Source organism: Lonchura striata, chromosome 5, assembly GCF_050655825.1.
Source record: "Lonchura striata isolate lonStrDom1 chromosome 5, ASM5065582v1, whole genome shotgun sequence".
NCBI classification, from domain to species: Eukaryota; Metazoa; Chordata; class Aves; order Passeriformes; family Estrildidae; genus Lonchura; species Lonchura striata.
Window position 1 is genome coordinate 42,820,187 of NC_140707.1, and position 18,953 is coordinate 42,839,139.

The 18,953-nt window shown below is 34.3% G+C and overlaps 1 protein-coding gene across 8 annotated transcripts in view; it reads left to right on the forward strand.

The window, feature by feature from the left end:
• FMN1 (formin 1) overlaps positions 1 to 18,953 on the forward strand; it is a 171,803-nt gene that overhangs the window by 122,333 nt on the left and 30,517 nt on the right. For all 8 annotated transcript variants that reach the window (XM_077784075.2, XM_021539271.3, XM_021539276.3 and 5 more), the window contains one exon: positions 12,146 to 12,238. In XM_077784075.2, the coding sequence (XP_077640201.1) occupies positions 12,146 to 12,238 (93 nt within the window). The remainder of the gene's footprint in view (positions 1 to 12,145; positions 12,239 to 18,953) is intronic.

Sequence of the window (18,953 nt, forward strand, 5' to 3'; positions counted from 1 at the left end):
ACTGCCATCCTTAGGATAATTTCAAAGGTTAATAGTGGTAGGAAAGTATCAGTTGTTGTTTGTTCGACCCAGGCATAAGTGAGTGCTCTATCTCCTCTCATCGCTTGGCCCTGTAAGCCCCTTGGCCTGCCCTCTTTTGGGCTAGTTTTTGCAGAAACATGATCTGTGTTTGATCTTGTACTTTTTCAGCATGTAGTCCTGCTGTCATACATCTTATCGTACAGGAGCTGCATTGAGGCTGGGGCATTCACATCATATTTGTTCTACATTGCAAAGACACAAACAGCAAGTAGGAAAAGTTGAACTCTTTTAAAATAAAAACTTCTGCTTTCTTGAAATCACTGATTTCTGTTTTTTAAATTAAACCTTTGTCGGTATTTATAGCAAATCTAGAAAAATTGTTATCTTGAGGTCGTTTGTGTAATTCTTTGTAAAGGTGCGTGTTAAAGCCAGCCAAAACAATTAAGATACAAAGTTAATGACAGCAAAGATGTGAAACCAAAAAGGTTGTGGAAATGTTTTCAGATGTTGCTATTTTATCACTTAGAAATATGCAACAGATTCTAAGAAGCATTTCTGTGATTATTTCTCCTACATTTAAACAAAGAAACAATCGCCTATATAAAAACTTATCTTTTTTCAAATATTCACTTTCAATTTCTTTCTTCGGTTAATGCTCTAGTTAATTTTTAAATCAGAATTTTAATTGAAGAAGTTATAATTTTAACACGTACAACAAAGATTTGATGAGTCTCTGTAGTTTATTGTAGCCATTAAAAAGTTGTGGCTGCTGGCAGAATACCAGTGAAAGTCTAAAGCTGAAACAGATGTGAGTAGCAGAAACCAAGTCCAGAGAAGCGTCGGGCCCAGCTATCCAGACAGGCGCGGCCCTTCAGATGTAAATAATTTGAACAATATTAACTGGGGCTGCCTGTGTTATAGGGTACGTTGGATTTGTTTCACAGTTTGTTAGCTAAGATAGTCTCAAGCTGATTACCTTGGAAGTGGAATGAGACAAAGGTAATAAATGGAAGAGAGGTTTTCATTGTGCCATTTGGTAATGAGTTAATGTTCCTGTTAGTGTCTTCCCTTTTTTCTGAGATTTGTAAGGAATGATTAAAAAAAAACCAAGCATATCACTTCTTGGAATTGAAATGGCAATTTTGATCATTACTTTTCATATTAGTAGTCATTTAATATTTAAAAAAATATTTTACTAGTTTATCAAGGCATTAATTTATGTTTCTGACATGGATATTAACATAGGAAAGATGGAATTATCGTAAGTGTCATGTCTTGTAAATCTCATGGTATAAACCTCTGGTTTGAAATACCTAGACACTGTGGAACCAAAATTTCAAATTTAGATGGAGTACAAACCCTTTCATCCTTTTCAGATAAACAGATTGAGTTCCATACAATTTGCTATTTTTAAATCTTTCAGATTAGACTTTAAAGGTACAGGCTTACTTTACTCTGAAGGGATTGAGTGAAGTTAGACTCAAGAATTCAAAAAGGTTTTTGGAGAACCTTAATCAAACACCCTTTTAAAACATATTCCAGAACAAACTTTTTAATTGTGAGTGTTTTGGGTTAAAAAAAAATGAGAAACAAAAATATGCATTTAATATAGGATTTTAAGGGAAAAGTAGTGAATATTAGATGGTAAAATGAAATTTTTAGGTGAAATCTGGTTATACCCTAACATACAACTAGAAGAAATATCTGTAAACTCAGGTTTTCACTCCAGGTCTGTTGGTGTATTTCCAAGGCTTTCAAATATTACACAGTATAAGCAGATACACTTATTAATTTAATATATGCTAGCTTTCCAGTTAATCTGTAGAGTTATGGAAAGAAAAGGCTTTGCTTTGCTCAAGATTGTAAGACATCATATTCCTTGTCTGGGGCAATGAATGATTCCCACGTTTTTCTTTCCCTGTGACCAAATATGATTTACCTTCTAATTTGGACAATGCCACTTGGTATTCTTGAAACTGGTATTGTGGAATAAACACATAATGTTTTAAATACATAATCATAAGAAGATATTCAGAAAGAAAGCCACTTTACCAAAGTTTGATAGACAAGTATAAGTTTTACAATTAATTCTTTTATTAATTTATGTTCAAAGTTGAACAATTTTAATTAAATTAGTTGCCCTGTAGATTGTTTCCATCTGTCATGCTCATTCCTCTTCTTTGCAATACAGTACATAAAATTTTAAAAGTTTGTGTTGCTCTGTTCCTCAAAAGAAAGCAATATTATATGCCTCGTGTAGTGTTCTGTGATGTTCATTATAACTTTTTTGTATTCTTGTCCTTAACAGATGAAACAGCAAAGATATTTATTGAATTGTTAAAAATGGAAACCAAGGCAGGTCATACTAAAGGTTTTCAAGAATCAATTCTGTTTCTCATAATTAATTAAATTTACTATGAGAGAGACTGTAACATTCTGATTCCATTGAAAATCCACATACCCTTTCCTTTCCTTTACTTTCATGGCCACCAGTAGAAATATTGGTTGCAATTTTCATACTAATATTTTTTCAGTACTGTATATAAGTTTTACATTTTTATGAACTTAACAGTGTGTGTGAATATATATGTAGGTGTTTGCAAGCGCTTGTGTGACAGAAAAAAGAAATAATCTAAAATAAAAAGAAGACTCTAGGGATCTGCTATACCATTGTCAGTTGAAGACAGAAGACATGGTTTCTTATTGGGCACCTCTTAACCTAGCTGTTGACAGATCTGTGCCTTGCATAAGTATGTAACCCCAATTTTTCCCCATTTAAACAGGAGAACTTCACCAAAACTTAAATTTATGACAACTCCATGTTGTAAAATTGCATAATCTTTATGAAAAGATCAAAAGGGAAGTAAATAAATCTGTGCATGAAAAGTTGAGAAATTACAGTGTTGTGTTGGCCATTTTCACACTGGTTTTTATGCAGAAGCATTACAAATACCTCAAAATTATAGAGAAGTGCAGTTTGTTAGGTTGGAATGTACATCTGGCACTGTGGTCCAGAGCCTTTGAGCAAGAGTAACTTCATATTTAGATCAGGCTGTACAGGCCAAAGTCATCTCAGTTTTGAATCTAAGGATGAAATGGCAGCACCTCTCAGGGCACCTGTTCCAGTGCTTAATTGCCATCTTGAATATTTTTCTTTATCCCATGTGAGAATTTCCTGTGATGCAAGTTGGGACTGTTGCTTGATTTTCTCTAGATGTGCATTCCTGAAAAGGTCTAGCTCTGCCTTCTCTCTAGTTATTCCTTAGATACTTGACATGAAAAGCTAGATCCCCTGCCCACTTTCCCTAAACAGGGCTGAACATACCTGGCTTCTCCTGCCTCTTCTTCAGGTGCTTAATTTAATTTTCGTTTGTAAATGTCATGACAATATAAATAGGTTATTTTCAGATATTAATATATATTTATATATTATAAAATATAGTCTTGTTCATAGAAAGAGGTCCAGTGGACTGGATGTGACTAACAAACATCATGCCAGTCATGTCACTCTAACACTGTCTCTCAGCTTGGCTGATTAGACCAGATTAAACTATTGCATCTACCCTGCTCTCATTCAGTGCTTCTTCAGGTAGCTATGTGCAACATTCTATTGCAAAGCATGGAAGAGAATTTAGAAATAAAAAATGGATGGAAGTTGAAAAGGGACACTCATTCTTGATGCTTTCAGCAGCTATTACTTTAAATAGAGTCAAGGAGGAAACTGCAAAAAGTAAAAATAATCAGTTCATGCAGACTAAAACTCTGATTTTCCAAATTTAAAGTACTGAAAAACATCTGGATTTATTAAGGATTAGGAAGGAATATATTTATCAATAGGAAAACATACAAAAGCATAAAAGTTTGATTGGTATTATTCCAAGAAGTTAATTTAAAATTCCTAAGTGTCTTTTCCCATCAGAGTATTTGAACTGAGTGAGTTTTGCAACAGAATGTCCACTAATTAACTATAGCCTGGTTTTGTTCTAGAGATGGTTATCATTTATTCAGGTGGAATTATAGATTTAGTTCATATATAATACAGCCTATGGTAAAGTCTGTTCTGTGGACTAGAGTTTAATGAAATCATGATACAGTAAAAATTCATAGTGCACGAATTACTGTGTTGAGGGGTTTGTCTATTGTTTGAGTTGCTTGATAGACAGTAAGTTTACTGGATCACATCAAGAAAATTCTAAGTATTATATCTATTTTGAATATTAAATTTCTAAATAAATTGTAGGATCAATAGTTATGTCTTGATAAAAGATTATTGATATTCATTAGGAGGATAGTATTCCAAAAAGTATCAAGCATACTCTTCTAAAATATTTTCAACCAACTGAAGCCTTAGACTAATTTAAATTAAATGCTTTAAGTCAATTTTGAAAGAGGGACTTTTTGCCAGAGAAATGTCTGTCTAACACACATGTCAAAAAATCTCCCCAACAGGAGCAGAGAAGTTGTATGATAATTTACAGGACATACTTACTTTAATTCTCATTTTTGGTTATATGTTCTTTAAAATTTTGGAAGTGCAAACAAATAGAAATTTGAACTGGGTAGTGGAGCATGAGGAGCCAAATAGGTGCATGGTTTTTTTTTTATGTGACTTCACTGTTTTTTTACAGTCCAATATTTACATTATCTATTTTGAGGCAATGCAAAATGGTGTAAGGAAAAGAGCAAAGAATAGCTTTGTACAGGAAAATTATTTTTTTGGGTTATTTTTTTTTTTTTTGCAAGAGTTGGCACTCTTCATTCACAGAGTTTTCTGACCACTTTTTGAACAGTCTCTTTCCTCAGCAAGATGAGGTATACTTCAGTTTGTTTTGATTTAGAAAGATCCAACACAGGCATATAAAATGTATAGGATTTTATTTTATCTTATAGGATCCTATATGTGCATAGGATTTTATTTTACAGTAAAACTAATTTTTTGACAGTGTTCCACTGGAAATATTAGTATGTGAATACAATTAGTATAAATTTTTCTAAGTGGATCATTTCTTAAATTTTAATTAGATTTTTTAGGTTTTAATAAAAAAGGATAGTATGGAATGGTTTAAATGGTTTAAACATTCTTATATATAATAGAGAAGAAAATAAATTATGGTTTTGAAAACCTTATTCCATGAAAGCAGATGTCTGCATGTGTGCACAAAGGCACAGGGAGAAGGCTTTCAGTTGGTTAAACAATGGCATGCTGTTAATTTTTTATATTTTTTTTTCCTTTGAAAAGAATTCTCGGAAATTTCTTGTTAAAAATCATTCTGCAAATGTTAAGATTCTAAAATGAATCTGGGAAATACCACATGTATGATTTTCTGTGCACTTTTTTGCGTGTCCTTTTAAATAAATAAATAAATAAATAAATAAATGTGTGTATGTTAAGCATTAGTTGCGTAGCTGTGAAGGATACCTCTGGGAGCAGGTAGTGTGCATCTGGGAACAGGAGGAATACTGTCCCTATCAATGGCTATGATGAATAATGAATTATGTCGTCTGGAGAGTGTTAAATACTGGTGTTGGGGGGAATGGTGACTTCGTATTTATGGACTTCATCAGCTTTTCCTCTTTGTGGAGGTATGCAGTGAGAGACAGGACAGATTTCGGCTAGAATTGAGACAGTCATGTATCAAAGATTGAAAGTGCATTACTTCAGACTGTGGGGTACAAATTAGTAATAGTGGGGCTAATTAGCATTTGGTGAAGTGGTCCTGCTAATCTTGCTGGTTTTTGAATTTACACGATTTTAAATCTAAGCTGAATGCTCCAGCTGAACCATATTTCTACCTACTTGGTGGAAGAATTAATTAGATCCAACTTTATGATCTGTCTTGCACATAAAATCAGAGATACAGCGATAGAGAGGAAAACAGATCACTTTGCTGGCTTCTACAGTTTCAGCTCATAAACTGTTTCAGCCATTGCCCAATTCTCTTATGTCTGATCCCTTATTCAGTACAATAAGTGATAAAATGTTTGAAAGGTCCTTTTTTTGCTTAGCCCTGTAAAAATCTTAGCTCATCTGATGAAAATACTATTCTTGCTTCTTAAAAATATTGTGTCCCTCTCAATTACCCAGACAAGACTCTTCAGTTTCAAAATATTCTTTTTTTTTTATATATACTGTTCAGAACAAAGGGAAATGTTTCAGTTTCTCAGCAGATTCTGCTAGTGCACAGTTCTACGCTCTTGACAGATCTTAATGATGTGTGGAGTTCTGTATGTTTGGATCTTGACACTTAACAAAAATTTTCTACTAATCATATGCTGGAATCACTTAAAGGAATCTTTAAAAGACTTGACTGGAAAATTACAAGGCTTTAGTCATTACCATCATTTATATGTACTTTCAGTCCCTTGAACTGTGCTTCTCTGCTGAAGGGTGCTCTGAATGTAAACTACCATTTCAGAAGGAGTACATTAAGCAGAGGCTCAGATATGTTGCTATGGTGTGAAAAATATTTAGTTTTACTAGCAGTCTTTTTCATTTTGCTAAATGTATTCCTGGGAAACAATTTTAGCAGAAAGGTTTTTAAATTATTTGTATAATATGTGGATGCCCTTTCACCAAACAAGGAGCTGAAAAATGTTAGGTTAGTTGAAACTAATATAGACCTGACAGTTCCTCTGTATGCCATCACTAACTCTAAAAGTTAAAAAATGTTGTTGAACTTATAATAAACAAAGCCCCCTCAAAAGACAAAGGAGGAATATCTGATCAAACTTGTGAGAATTGTCAAGATGTCTGACTCATTCAGAACAGGTGAACTTTGTAAACTGTTTTTTATGCCATTAATTCAATTATTTCATTTTACACATCTTAGGATGTATCACTGAAATGTTTTTTCTGTCTCATGTATACGTGACAGCTAGAGCACCTAAACAGATACGTTTCTGTGTGTCATGAGGGAAATGTGTTTCAAAGACTGACTTTTTACTTATTATCTTTTATCCTCTGAATTATTTTTTTAAAAAGCATTATTAATGTGTGAAGAAAATAACTTTATATAGAAGCACGTTTATTCTGAAAATATCTTCACAGAACAGTAGCTATCCAAGTAATTAGTAGGTTAGAATGGTGTATTTAGTTTTACGTGTGCTAACACTTTTTTGCATTAAATTGTTGTCTTTCATTTAAGGTAATAAAGACTGAGCTTGAGAACAGTGTGCTACCACAGTCTGATGCCCTTTTATGCTTTTCTCAGATAGTTTTGTCTCAGAGAACTTCCTACCCAACTTCATTGCATTTCCATCTCTGCTTTGTTCAGAGGCTTCCATATTAGTCAGCCCTGCTCTGGCTTTGGTGGCAGTGCTTGAACGTTTGTATGATCCTGTTATTGATGTGTACTGATTATCAACGTGTGTCCAAAAGGGCAAATAAAATACTTTCTCTGAAACTTTTCTGAGTCAGTAGCAGCATAACCTCTTGCAGTTGGAAGTTGTTAAAATTCTTACCACATTCCCACAGAATCAAGATTAATCTCTTCCCTTCTGCACATTATTTAAAATTCTATCTGAAAAGAAAACTTTGTGCAAGTTTATACAGAAGTGCAATAGCTGTAGATAGTTCAAAAAGCATTCAATTAATACCATGTGAACAACTCCAGTGAGTAGGTACCTGAGTGCATGTAATAACAGGAGACTATAACCAGATCCTACAGCAGTGTCCAATGGTAAACATGCATCTCCACATGTAATTATTTGTTTAGCTTGCGGAGTTGTTTCCAAGCAAGAAAATTAATAGAATGATACTGAAGGAACTAAATAATGAGAAAATGATATAGCACTTGCTGAATAATACAAATTTATGAAATTTATCCAAGGTTTATTAAGGTTTTATTTGGGCGTATAGATCCAAGTAGCATAACAGGTTTGTGCACTGTAAAAGATCATGGATTCTCTCATACAGAAATTTGGGGTTATTTAGCACTACACTGAGTTCATTTGCAGTATTATTTCAAATGCTCTTTGAAGCAGAAAAGGTAAGAACTCTAAAAAGAATTGTCAATGTAATCCTGTCAAAGGTATGCTTGTGTTGTAACTGAGTAGAAGAGCAAGCCTGGCAGTATAACCTGCCATGCTCTGAACAGACAGGAGCAGAGAGCTTTAGCAGCTTTCACAGAGGCATTACTCATAGGGGATAGTGTCAGTGACAGGTTTACAGGAATTCATGGTGTTGATACTTGGTTTTGCTGTCAGGCTGATTCCTGTAAATGCTACTGGTGTGTTCTGGTGAGTAAATAGTTAGTAATTTACTGTTATCAACTTTAAACTATTTTTTGTTTGGAGTTTACTTTAAGAATGGTGCTTAAAAAATTCCAAATTGTGTCTGATTGACACAGAAATGCTCTTTACGTGAAAGTTTGTTTATGGGCCATGATTCTTTTGACAGATTTACAAGTGTCTGTGGAGTTTTAAGACTATTGCCCAATAGGCATTAAGTGAGAGACATTCTATTTTGTAAATATTTTCACTTATATTGGGGATTTTTAAAGAACTTTTTGAGCCAAGTACTGCATTAAATCTGAAGACAGTGGCAAACTGATAATCAGCAGTTTCCAGCTTTGTTTTAATGTTTTGCTAATGCTTTCCATTTCTGTGGCCAAGATTTGTAGTGGGTGAAGCATGATGTACATCCAACAATTTGTAAGGGCTTTCAAATGCTTTTGCACACTTGTATTTTCCTTTTTTTTTTTTTTTTTTTTTTTGCAATTGCTCATTTAGACATAAACAATTTTCAAAATAGCATATTACATTCAATTTCACTAACATACTGCTCATACCCAGGAAAATAATAAAAAGATTATTACATTAGTGGAGAATCTACATCTGCTTGAACTCAATAATGCTGAAACAGGTTTTTCATTTTCCCAAATTATTATTTTGGAATGAGATGGTGAGAGGAGAATTGTATGTGTGGTGTGACTGCTGTCAGCTTCTTCAGAATTCCCTCAGATTCCTCAGAATTTCAGAAAGACATTTTTTCAGAAAGCAGCTTTTCGGTATGTATGTAAAAGAAGGAATACATAATAAGATTCTTTACTTCCAAATCATTCTAATAAAAGCTTTGCTGAAGTAATTTTTTTTTTCAAGTAAGAAAAGTTTTGTACTGTAGTGAATATGAGAATGAAGTATAAAGACTAGATGTAAGAGTCCCTCATGTTATAGTAGTTTTAGCAAGGAAAATCAAAGCAATTTATGGCACTAGACTATCCAGTTTTAGAGGTGTTTTTATATAATGTTTGGCATGACATTTTTGACATTAGGTTTCAAGTTAATAATAAAACAACTAAACAAAACCTTATATAACAGGAAATTCAGTGAATGCTAGTTACCAGAAACATTTTTATTATATTGTGTAGAACTGAGGTAGGTCACACAGTTGCGAGGTAGACTTCTATCATTATTACTAAAGCAGCTTGACAAAGACCACCTGACTTTAATATGTATAATCACAACTGTCATTTTAATAAAAAATGTCACATTGTGTCATTAAATGCTTTTTGCCTATTATTCAAGATATGTTTTTGTGTATATGATTTGTGATTCCTTTGAACACACTTCCATCATTTCTTGCTATATCTATCCCCAAGCAAATTTGCTGTTTTTCAGACTTTACAATAGTGTAAATTATTAGAATTTGCCAGTGTTTGACTTCTTCTGTCTTTCAATTTCATGGTTTCAAGATCACTTTAAGCATTTGAAACTGGTATCTCATCTGATTCCACTTCATCTCAAACTTTTTAGAGTTTTAATCAGCATCCTGATTCACTTATTCTGTGTTATCCGTCCCGTTTTTCTTCATTTCTGTGCCTTTCTTCTTACTGTTCCTCTCCTCTCATTCCAAATATTGATCATCTTGTTAGGGGTGTTAGGATTCTTCTTAAGAATTCACTATCCAAATAATTTTTTTTCCTATATGCTCTGTGAGTTGGTATTTCTTATCCAGATTTTCCTGTTGTTTTGTCATCTAATTAAGGTTAATTTTAGTAATTTTAATTTTTAAAAAAATCACCAAAGGTGGTGTATGTATACTTCCTTTTTTCTTTAGGAACAGTTCATCCTAGTCTTGGTCACTTAAATACATGGGACTTACCTGAGTAACCTTTCTAAATCTTGTGTTATTAGAGTCGTAGGAAGCATGCAGGAAGGTTTCAGTGCTTCAGAGGATGCATTAGCAAGACAATATGTTTTGGAAAATGCCTTTCTAGAGTATATTTGAGTGTTTTTAGATACTACTGTACCTACAAGCATATTAGTCTAATACATATTCATAGAAATTTAATTCCGTACAGATTGATATGAATTTATATGAGAGTAATATAAAAGAAATGACTGTAATTTACTGTGTTTCAAATGTCTAAACATATTGTGTGTACTATAATGCTTCTACAGTTGCGTCATTTTATATTTATCCAAAATAATTTCTAAATATTGCCCCATGATTTTCTGTAGATTTGTTTGAACTAAAAAAAAGATCACAAACCTGTGTCAACTTTGTTCAAACTTGCAGTCAGAAACTTACAATGTTGCATCTGTTATTTTGCTAGATTTTTTCCACTTATAAAATTCTAATGTCTGTTGTCTTCCAAAGTAGTGTTACAATTTAGTTGATTGAAACATAAATATTAGGCATACACACATTCCAATCAGTGTATTTTCACAGTCACAGAGGTCAAAAGGTCAAATTTTTAATGATAAGCAGCATGTATCATTAGAAAATAATCTTAAGATGTCATATAAACATCCCTGATTTTGGATTTTTTTTTCTTAATTTAAATTATTAAAGACACATAACTGAGCAGCTAATAAAAGGCTTTCTTTCCCCATCTAGTATGTTTAAATCACCACTCCATTCTGCCTACTATCTGGCATACAAACAGTATCCATTAACTTTATTCTGAATAATTTGAAATGTTTGTCATATGCTACTAGATACAAGACTAGATTAACCATAAACTTAGACTGCAGCCCAGGCCATTTTACACAACCTGCACTTTGAGTTCTGGAGGGTTGTTAAATTAAAGTTTAGTCTTGGGTGAGAATGGGTGTTTTTCTATAAGAATTGACCAAATGTATTTCTGCTCTCAATCAGTTGAAAAGCTATGGTTGTTTTCAGTGCGTCCTGATGGTCCAAGCACAATACTACTTGCACAGTAAAATGTATGCATCTGTTTTCAACCTTCCCATGACTTTTTACACTACATTGCAAATTTAAATAATGGCACATTTTAATTACACAGGCTCAGCTTCTATTTCCACAGGTTTACATTAATTTTGTTTAATTGTGGTAGCAATATGGTGTAAATACAGTTCATGCAGTCAAACTGTAAGTCTTAGGTTTAACTCCAAAATAAGTTTCCATCTAAATGTAGCTTCTTGGGAATGAAAAGTTGTGGAAGAAAGATCTTGTAGTGGTTCACAAATTCAGTTGCTAATTGGAAAGTAATTTAATTTTGATTTCTGCCTCCTGTCATCTTTAATGTGGAACACTGGAATGCACTAAGTTTACCAGAAGTTCTAGGCCTGTTAAAATTTGTTGGCAAATGAAATTAAGTTTTTCAGAAATTGGCATGGCATTGGTTCTTAAAATAGCAGATAGATTAAATAGTAAACAAATTGCACTTAAATATAAGTTTCTTACACACTTCAACTGTTTCATATCATGGTCTGGGGATGGAGCACTTAAGTAATGCTGAATTGCTGCATCTGTTGCAGGAAAAATGCTGGAGTATGGGATGCCTGGCACTGATTGATTAAAATCAATCCAGATACAAAGGATGCTTCACTCACCACAGAAACAGACTTTAAAGCTTTAAATATATCATCTAGAATTAGAGTGTGAGGCAAGCTGTGTTAGTAGCAAGCCCTAGCACACAGCAGGAGTTTGAGGACAAATTCCTTATTAAAGACAAATTCTACTCTTTAAACACATATAGAATTTTTTATTTAGTATGCTTGACTAGTATTTGTATTTCTTATATTAGTGTAATTGCTGGATTCCTTAGTGCTTATTTATAACCTCTAAAGTAAATTCAGGTGACTAATTTAGATGTAGGCTCCTATGGTGCTGAAATCTACATTTCTTCTGTCATAAATGTGTCTCATCTTTTTGTAGCCTCTGAAAAGCAGATGAAGCTAGTTTGCAGAGAGTCTTCTGAAGAGCATCTCCAGCCCTTCAAGGAGAAATTAGAGGAATTCTTCCAGAAAGGTAACCACATCTGAAATAAAAACTTATTGCCAAATAGTGTAGTGATTTATAAAGTTATGTGTAATGTAAGCTGCATTAAATATCTGTTTCCTCTGAAAATTCCTGTGGATTATGTTCCTAATGGGCCTGATATATGTTCGTATATGTTGATATATGTTATACAGATCTTAGACATCACTTGTCAAAGCTAATCACTCCCCTGATCTCACCTATTTCCCACTGGTTATTTTGTGCTTTGTTCTTTATTATTAGTAGTAGGCAAAATGAAAAATATATTAATCGCAGACTAAATTTGTCAGAGGGAATATAAAAGCTTCAAAGACTTAAAGACGAGTGACACACTTGTAGAGAAAGTCCACATATATGCATGTCATCTTTTCTCCCTAGCGTGAGCTTATGAACTGACTTATTAATATTCAAAGATTTTTGTCTTGTGTGAAACAGAAATAAGCATTATAAAAAGTGATTTACCATGTTAGAGTCTGGAAATAGTGGGTGAAAACTGAGTTGCAATGTGATGGTCAACTGAAAACAATGTAAATGCAGGTTTCTGTTGGAAACAACAATCCTGCTCCTTCTCATACTGTGTTCCCTATCACCTGCTTCTGCCAGCACCATTGCTTCTGGAGTTGTGGAAAATATATGCAGGAAGAGATTTTCCCCTCTCTCATTGTAGGAGTGCAATCTTTTTACGTAAACATTTAGGTAAAATTCTGTATTTTTGACAGAGATATTAGAATTGTTAAAAGTTTAATTGTATTTCTCGTAGAAATTGTGATCTGAGAAGTCAATTGAACTATCTGAATCTGCTCATCAAGACAGAATATTAGTGATCATTAAGATTATTATAGTAATTTATTAATTAGCTTAATCCTTTTTATAAAGATTGTCCTAATGTCTTTTTAATAACTTTGTTTCGTGAGGCTGCCTTGTGTAAATACTTTGACAAATGAAAATGGGCTGTTTCAAAAGTAGCAGTGAAATTGTACTGGTAAATAAGCTAATATTCTCCTTTACCCTTCTCCTAGGCCATGGAGCTCAATGGATATACTTATCTGATATAATTATTTTAGGTGCAAGTGTATTTGGACAGTATTTAAGCAGCAAATTCCTCGCCACTGAATTTTTAAAACAAAAAATGTAATGGAAATCTTGATGTCTCTGCAAGACAGTTTCATTGTCTTTCTAATGTATTTAATTGGAAATGTTCACTTACAGTTTAACAATAACATCAAGATTGGATTAGTACTCTGTATATGTATGTTTGTATTTCTACAGAACCATTATGATCTCTAGCTTGCCAAAGTATTGCAATAATCAGTTTTGCCCAGGTCTAGCCAGACCCTAACCAAATGGTGTCTTCCACAATGGTGCCAGAGATTCTGTAATTCTTACCACACCCCGGGCTGCTGTGGTTCGTGCAGTTGGCAGCTTAGCACTGCTCAGCCGTTTGCTTGCTGCTCCTCTGTGGGGAGGCAAGGAGAGGGTGGGAGGGTGAATGGAAGTAAATTAGTGAATTGAAATACAGACAAATCAATAGGGAGAGCAAAAGCTGTGTGAACAAGCAATGTGAAATACAGAATTCCATCAACTCCTTCCCATCACTTAACAGGTGTTCAGCCATTTCTTAGAATTATTAAGGCTGGAAAAGACTTCTTAAAAATTATCAAGTCCAGCCATTAACCTAACATTGCCAGTTCTACCACTAAGTACACTCTTTTTGAACTCTTCCAGGGATGGTTATTCCTCTAGTCACCTGTGTAATCTGTTTCAATACTTGGTAACTCTTTCAATGAAGACATTTTTTCCAACATCCAATCTGAACCTCCCCTGACATACCTGTCCTGTGACTTGTTACCTGAGAGAAGATACTGACCCCCCCCCAAGTTCTCTGGGACTTGTAGAGGGTGATGAGGCTTCTCCTGATCCTCTCTTTCCCCAGGCTAAACACCACCAGCTCCCTCAGCTGCTGCTCTCAGACTTGTGCTCCAGACCCTTCCCCAGCTCCACTGCCCTTCTCTGGACACTCTCCATCACCTCAAGGTCTTTCTTGTGTGAGGGGCCTAAAACTGAACACAGGATTCAAGGTGTGGCCTCATCAGTGTCAAGTACACTGTGTTTTATCACTTCCCTAATCCTGCCAGCCACAGTATTTCTAAGTTCCATTTAGAACTCACATTTCTAAATTTCACATTACCAGGAAAGCAGGATTTCATCACACAAAGCCTCTACTTGGGAAGACAAGCATCAAAACTCTGAATTTCTCCCCTGCTTCCTCTTTTTTTTCCCAGATTTATTTCTGAGCATGATGTCATATGGTATGAGTTATCCCTTTGATTTATTTGGCTTGGACCCTCCCAACTTCTTGTTCATCCCCATCAGCATTAGAAATAGAGAAGGCTTGAATGCTATGCAGGACTGTTCAGCAATACCTAAAGCATGGATGTGTTAGCACTCTTTTGGTCACAAATCCAATCTACAGCACCATAGGAGTTCTGTGAAGAAAGTTAGCTCCACACCAGCTAAAACCAGCAGAAGGGGTGGTAAATCATGTCAATGAAGTCTAAAAAATAAAGACAACCCAGAACCTGCTTTCTCCTACAATGCTGACTTACCCTTTTTATCACACTCCGCTTTCTTATGCGTGGAATATTATAAAAATACCCAGTTGGAAGAGGACTAGTTCTTCTTTAGATAAAGTTGCAGTTTGATTGTGCATTATAATTTCAAATAGAAAAAACATATTCTTCTAAATATTTTCTTTATGCCTATTGATGTGAAAATTGAGATATTTTTATCTTTGTCAGTGTGACAGAAAATGTAATCCTTATGTGTGGAAATAATGTATATATTTTTTTAAAAAAGAGAGAGAATACATTCCTGCAGCTGTCCTGGAAGTTCTATATATTATATTTATTTTGACACTTTTTTGTGAGATCTTTTGTATATTAGAAAGAGCAAAACCACCTGGATTACTCACCTGTCCACTTTTTCTCATGTTCCCTTGTTCTTGTTTTGCTTTATAATGTTATGCTTTATGGTATCTAATCAGACATACTTAATTTTGTGTAATTTAACTTCTCATCTTTTGACATCTTATTCTACCTTATTCTATGATGACTTTTCAGTAGGTTGTCTAATTTTCTGTTGGTCACCTGACTCATTTGATTATTGCTAATGGTGGATGGTAGTTTCTGCGGCATTAGAATGGAAATCCTATAGAATTCCACACCAAAGATAGGGAAAAATAACACAGAAACCCATCTTGATTTATGGCCCTAGAATAGGTGTTGGACAAATGTCAAGGATCAGAGGTGTTTGCAAACTCAGCTGCTTCTCTGAAATTAGGAGTTAGCTGATAATACTGAGCATCCAATATGCATCTGTTTTCAGTTTTGTTTGTTTAAAAAAAGACTTGTGGTTGGTTTAAGCAAATGTAAGAAAAAAAAAATTTCTGTTATCCTTCTGCCAGCTCACAGCAAGTATCCAAAACTGAGATGCTTTTCTGAAACTTCTGGCTTGAAAATAGGGCTGGAACTCATAGATATTGAGGTTTTTCCCACACGCGCAATTCCCATCATTTCTAGTCAATGTGAAGTTGGAAATACTGTAAGGAAAAAAATCCTGGTTTGCCTTTACTGAAGTGTTTACATTTCCTAATTATAATTAATACCAATTAAATCTAATACTTGCTGTGTTGTAACAAAAAACACTGAGAGTGTTATGGAGACTGACATTCTAAAATGCCAGAGGGGATAAACTGTACTTCTGCTGATGTCAGTGCTGGTTTGTATAACTGGATGTAATGTAGCCCAGTGTCTTCAGCAGGGAATTAGGTGCCAGAAGCTTTGGGTTCTATTCCCAGTTTAGCTACTTTATATGTGATGATAGCAGTTGCTTAATATCCTTTTCAGAGAGTGCTCCTCTTTCCTGGTACGCAGAATGTTAAATAATTATTCTTGCTGGATTTTGTAGTGAAAGATAATCTTTCTCAAGTACTTTGTGAATCCCACATTAAAGACATCATGTGTAAATTGTCTTAATGCTTCACTAGCTGTATTTGATATGCCTATGCTTTTTGGAAAAGGCTTCAATTGTTAGAAAGTAGAAATAATAATTAGTAAATCTAATTATATCATGTGTAACAAATTCTATAAGTTTTCCTATAGTATGGAGAACTAATTATTATAAATTAGTATTTACTTACAGTATTTCCACTGAAATTACTGTATGGGGTGGTTAAAAATATGTTCATAATTATTTTCCATTTAAATTGCCATGATATGCAAGAAGGTCTTTGAAAGAATGAAATTAATGTGTTGTCTGGAATGCTCTTTAATTCATTAAATTCTTGCTCAAAATTTCTTAGAAGAAAATTTCTCTTTTGATATGAAACTATCTCCTGCAAAAAAATACTCAGAATACTTAGATGACTAAAGATGAGAAAGATGCTAAATGCTCTATTTTGAAAAGGACAAAAAGAAATTTTTGTCACTGCAACTGTGCAGCTCACTAGAAGGACCATTAACCATTGGTGTTTTCCATAGTATTTCTTACTCTCCTTGTGCATTTCCTCAAGAATAATGCAAACCAGAAGCTAAATGACATACAAGGGTAGGTGAGTAATGTTAATTAAATTTATTTCTTGTTTTGCCACCTGACTATTTAATATTGTTTGTCCATTTTAGTAAATGTAGAAATGAATAGCACACATTCATGCAGGATCTTGCAAAATATGTTTCCAAGTTCTTTGTCATTGGGTCCAGGTCAGAAAGCATGTAAAAACTAATCTGGGCTTGGGTTCCTCCATCATGGACTGGAATGTGAAAATGAAGAAGTCTTTATGCTTTAGCACTCAGCATAGGAAAAGCATATCTGCTTCTCTTCATTTCTCTAAGAATAAAGTATCTTGGTGATGAAGACTCTGCTACTACAGGAATTCATTTATTTTAGAACATAGGGAAGCAAGTAGACTGATGTCAAGACAAAGTAGTTTTTGAATTTCATTAGTAGTGGAAAGTAAAGCTATTTGGGAAAAGTGCGTGATGCACCGAGTGACCAAGGTAACAAGTCAGATGGAGAGGGAGTGATTTGTCAAATAGAGTATTCTATTGAGATTAATCCCAAAGAAAAAGTATTTGTCCTATGTTTAGAATTCTGGCCTAACACTTGGGAAACATTAGTTAGGTTAATTGCTTTGCTACAAATTCTGTGTGTTGTATACTACATAAAAGGTCAACACTGTGCTATCTATGGGACTATGCAATAGCAAAACAGTCGTAGACCAAACTAGTCACTGTATCATTATGTCAGGAGCTAGTGAGTTTTTTAGACAAGCTTAGCAACCATATGGAAACAGTCCACAAATCCACTTTTAACTGCTGAGTGATTTCTTCTTAATAATTTTTTTGGTAGCTACCTGGGCATGCATCCAGTCCAGTGCACTTTCAAATGGATTTCTGGTATAGAACAGGAGTTTTCATCCACATTTCCTTATTTGTCTGTTGAAGTGCACCACAAAGGATTGTTGAGGTTGTCCATCGGGAAAGAAAATAAGAAATAAATTCTATTAAGAGGGACATGAAGGCTGGAGCTGAGTTGGGGCTCTTCAGCCTGGAGAAGAGAAAGTTCTAGGGAGACCTTACAGCAGCCTTCCAGTATCTAAAACAGGCTACTAGAGCTGGAGAGGGATTTTTCATGAGGATCTGCAGAGATAGGGCAAGGGGGAATGGCTTTAAACTGAGAAAGTGTAGGTTTAGATTAGATAATAAGAGAGAAATTCTTCATAGTAAGGTTGGTGAAGCACAGGAACATTTGCCCAGAGAAACTGTGGTTTGCCCCATTCCTGAAAGTGTTCAAGGCCAGGTTGGATGGGGCTCTGAACCACTTAGTTTACATGTTCCAAACAGCCTCTGGCAGCAGAGTTGGAACTAGATGGCCTCTAGGATCCCATCCAACCCAAACCATTCTATGACTATGATAAAAGCTAGCAGCTGGCCAACTTTGAATTTCTTGTTCATCATTTCCTACTTGTTCCTCTATATGTAAATATTCTCTCCAAGATGTTGTTCTTGTGCTATAGGTGCTTATACATGGTGATTTATTCTTCTCATCTAGTAGTGTCTATTGCATTAACCCTGGAAAAGCAACCTTTTATTAGTTTATAGCCCTCTACATATTTTGAGTGTAGGAGGATGATAGAATAGTTTATTATATTACAGAAAAAAAATACGTCCACTCAAAATTCTTGCTTTTCTTTCAAAGCAGTCTATGAAGTATAAAGCAATGTTAATATCATTTAGCAGTAGTGAATCAGAAGTTAAGAGCATTCCAAGGCACCATTTTTCCAAGCTACAATAATACTTTTTTTTTTCTCTCTTATCAACAGGACATACCTTTATACATCTTACTACAGTCAAAGATTAGGAAGAAAATTACACTGGCACTTACTTTTCATAGTGTGACAATATTATATTATTTTTAAGACATATACAGATTATATTTTAAGTTGTTACTCAAAGCAGTTACCTAGTAAAGCTTGTCTGTAATGACATCCCAAAATATCAGAAACCTCTGGGAACTGTTTAAAATTCTTGCTTCTCTGCAATAAAATTATGGCTTTTCTCCCCAAGAATATTAACAGAAAGAAAGAGAAATATTCTAAACCTGTATATTAAATTAAGTCACATACTTGTCTTCCCACTTGTGTTGTACC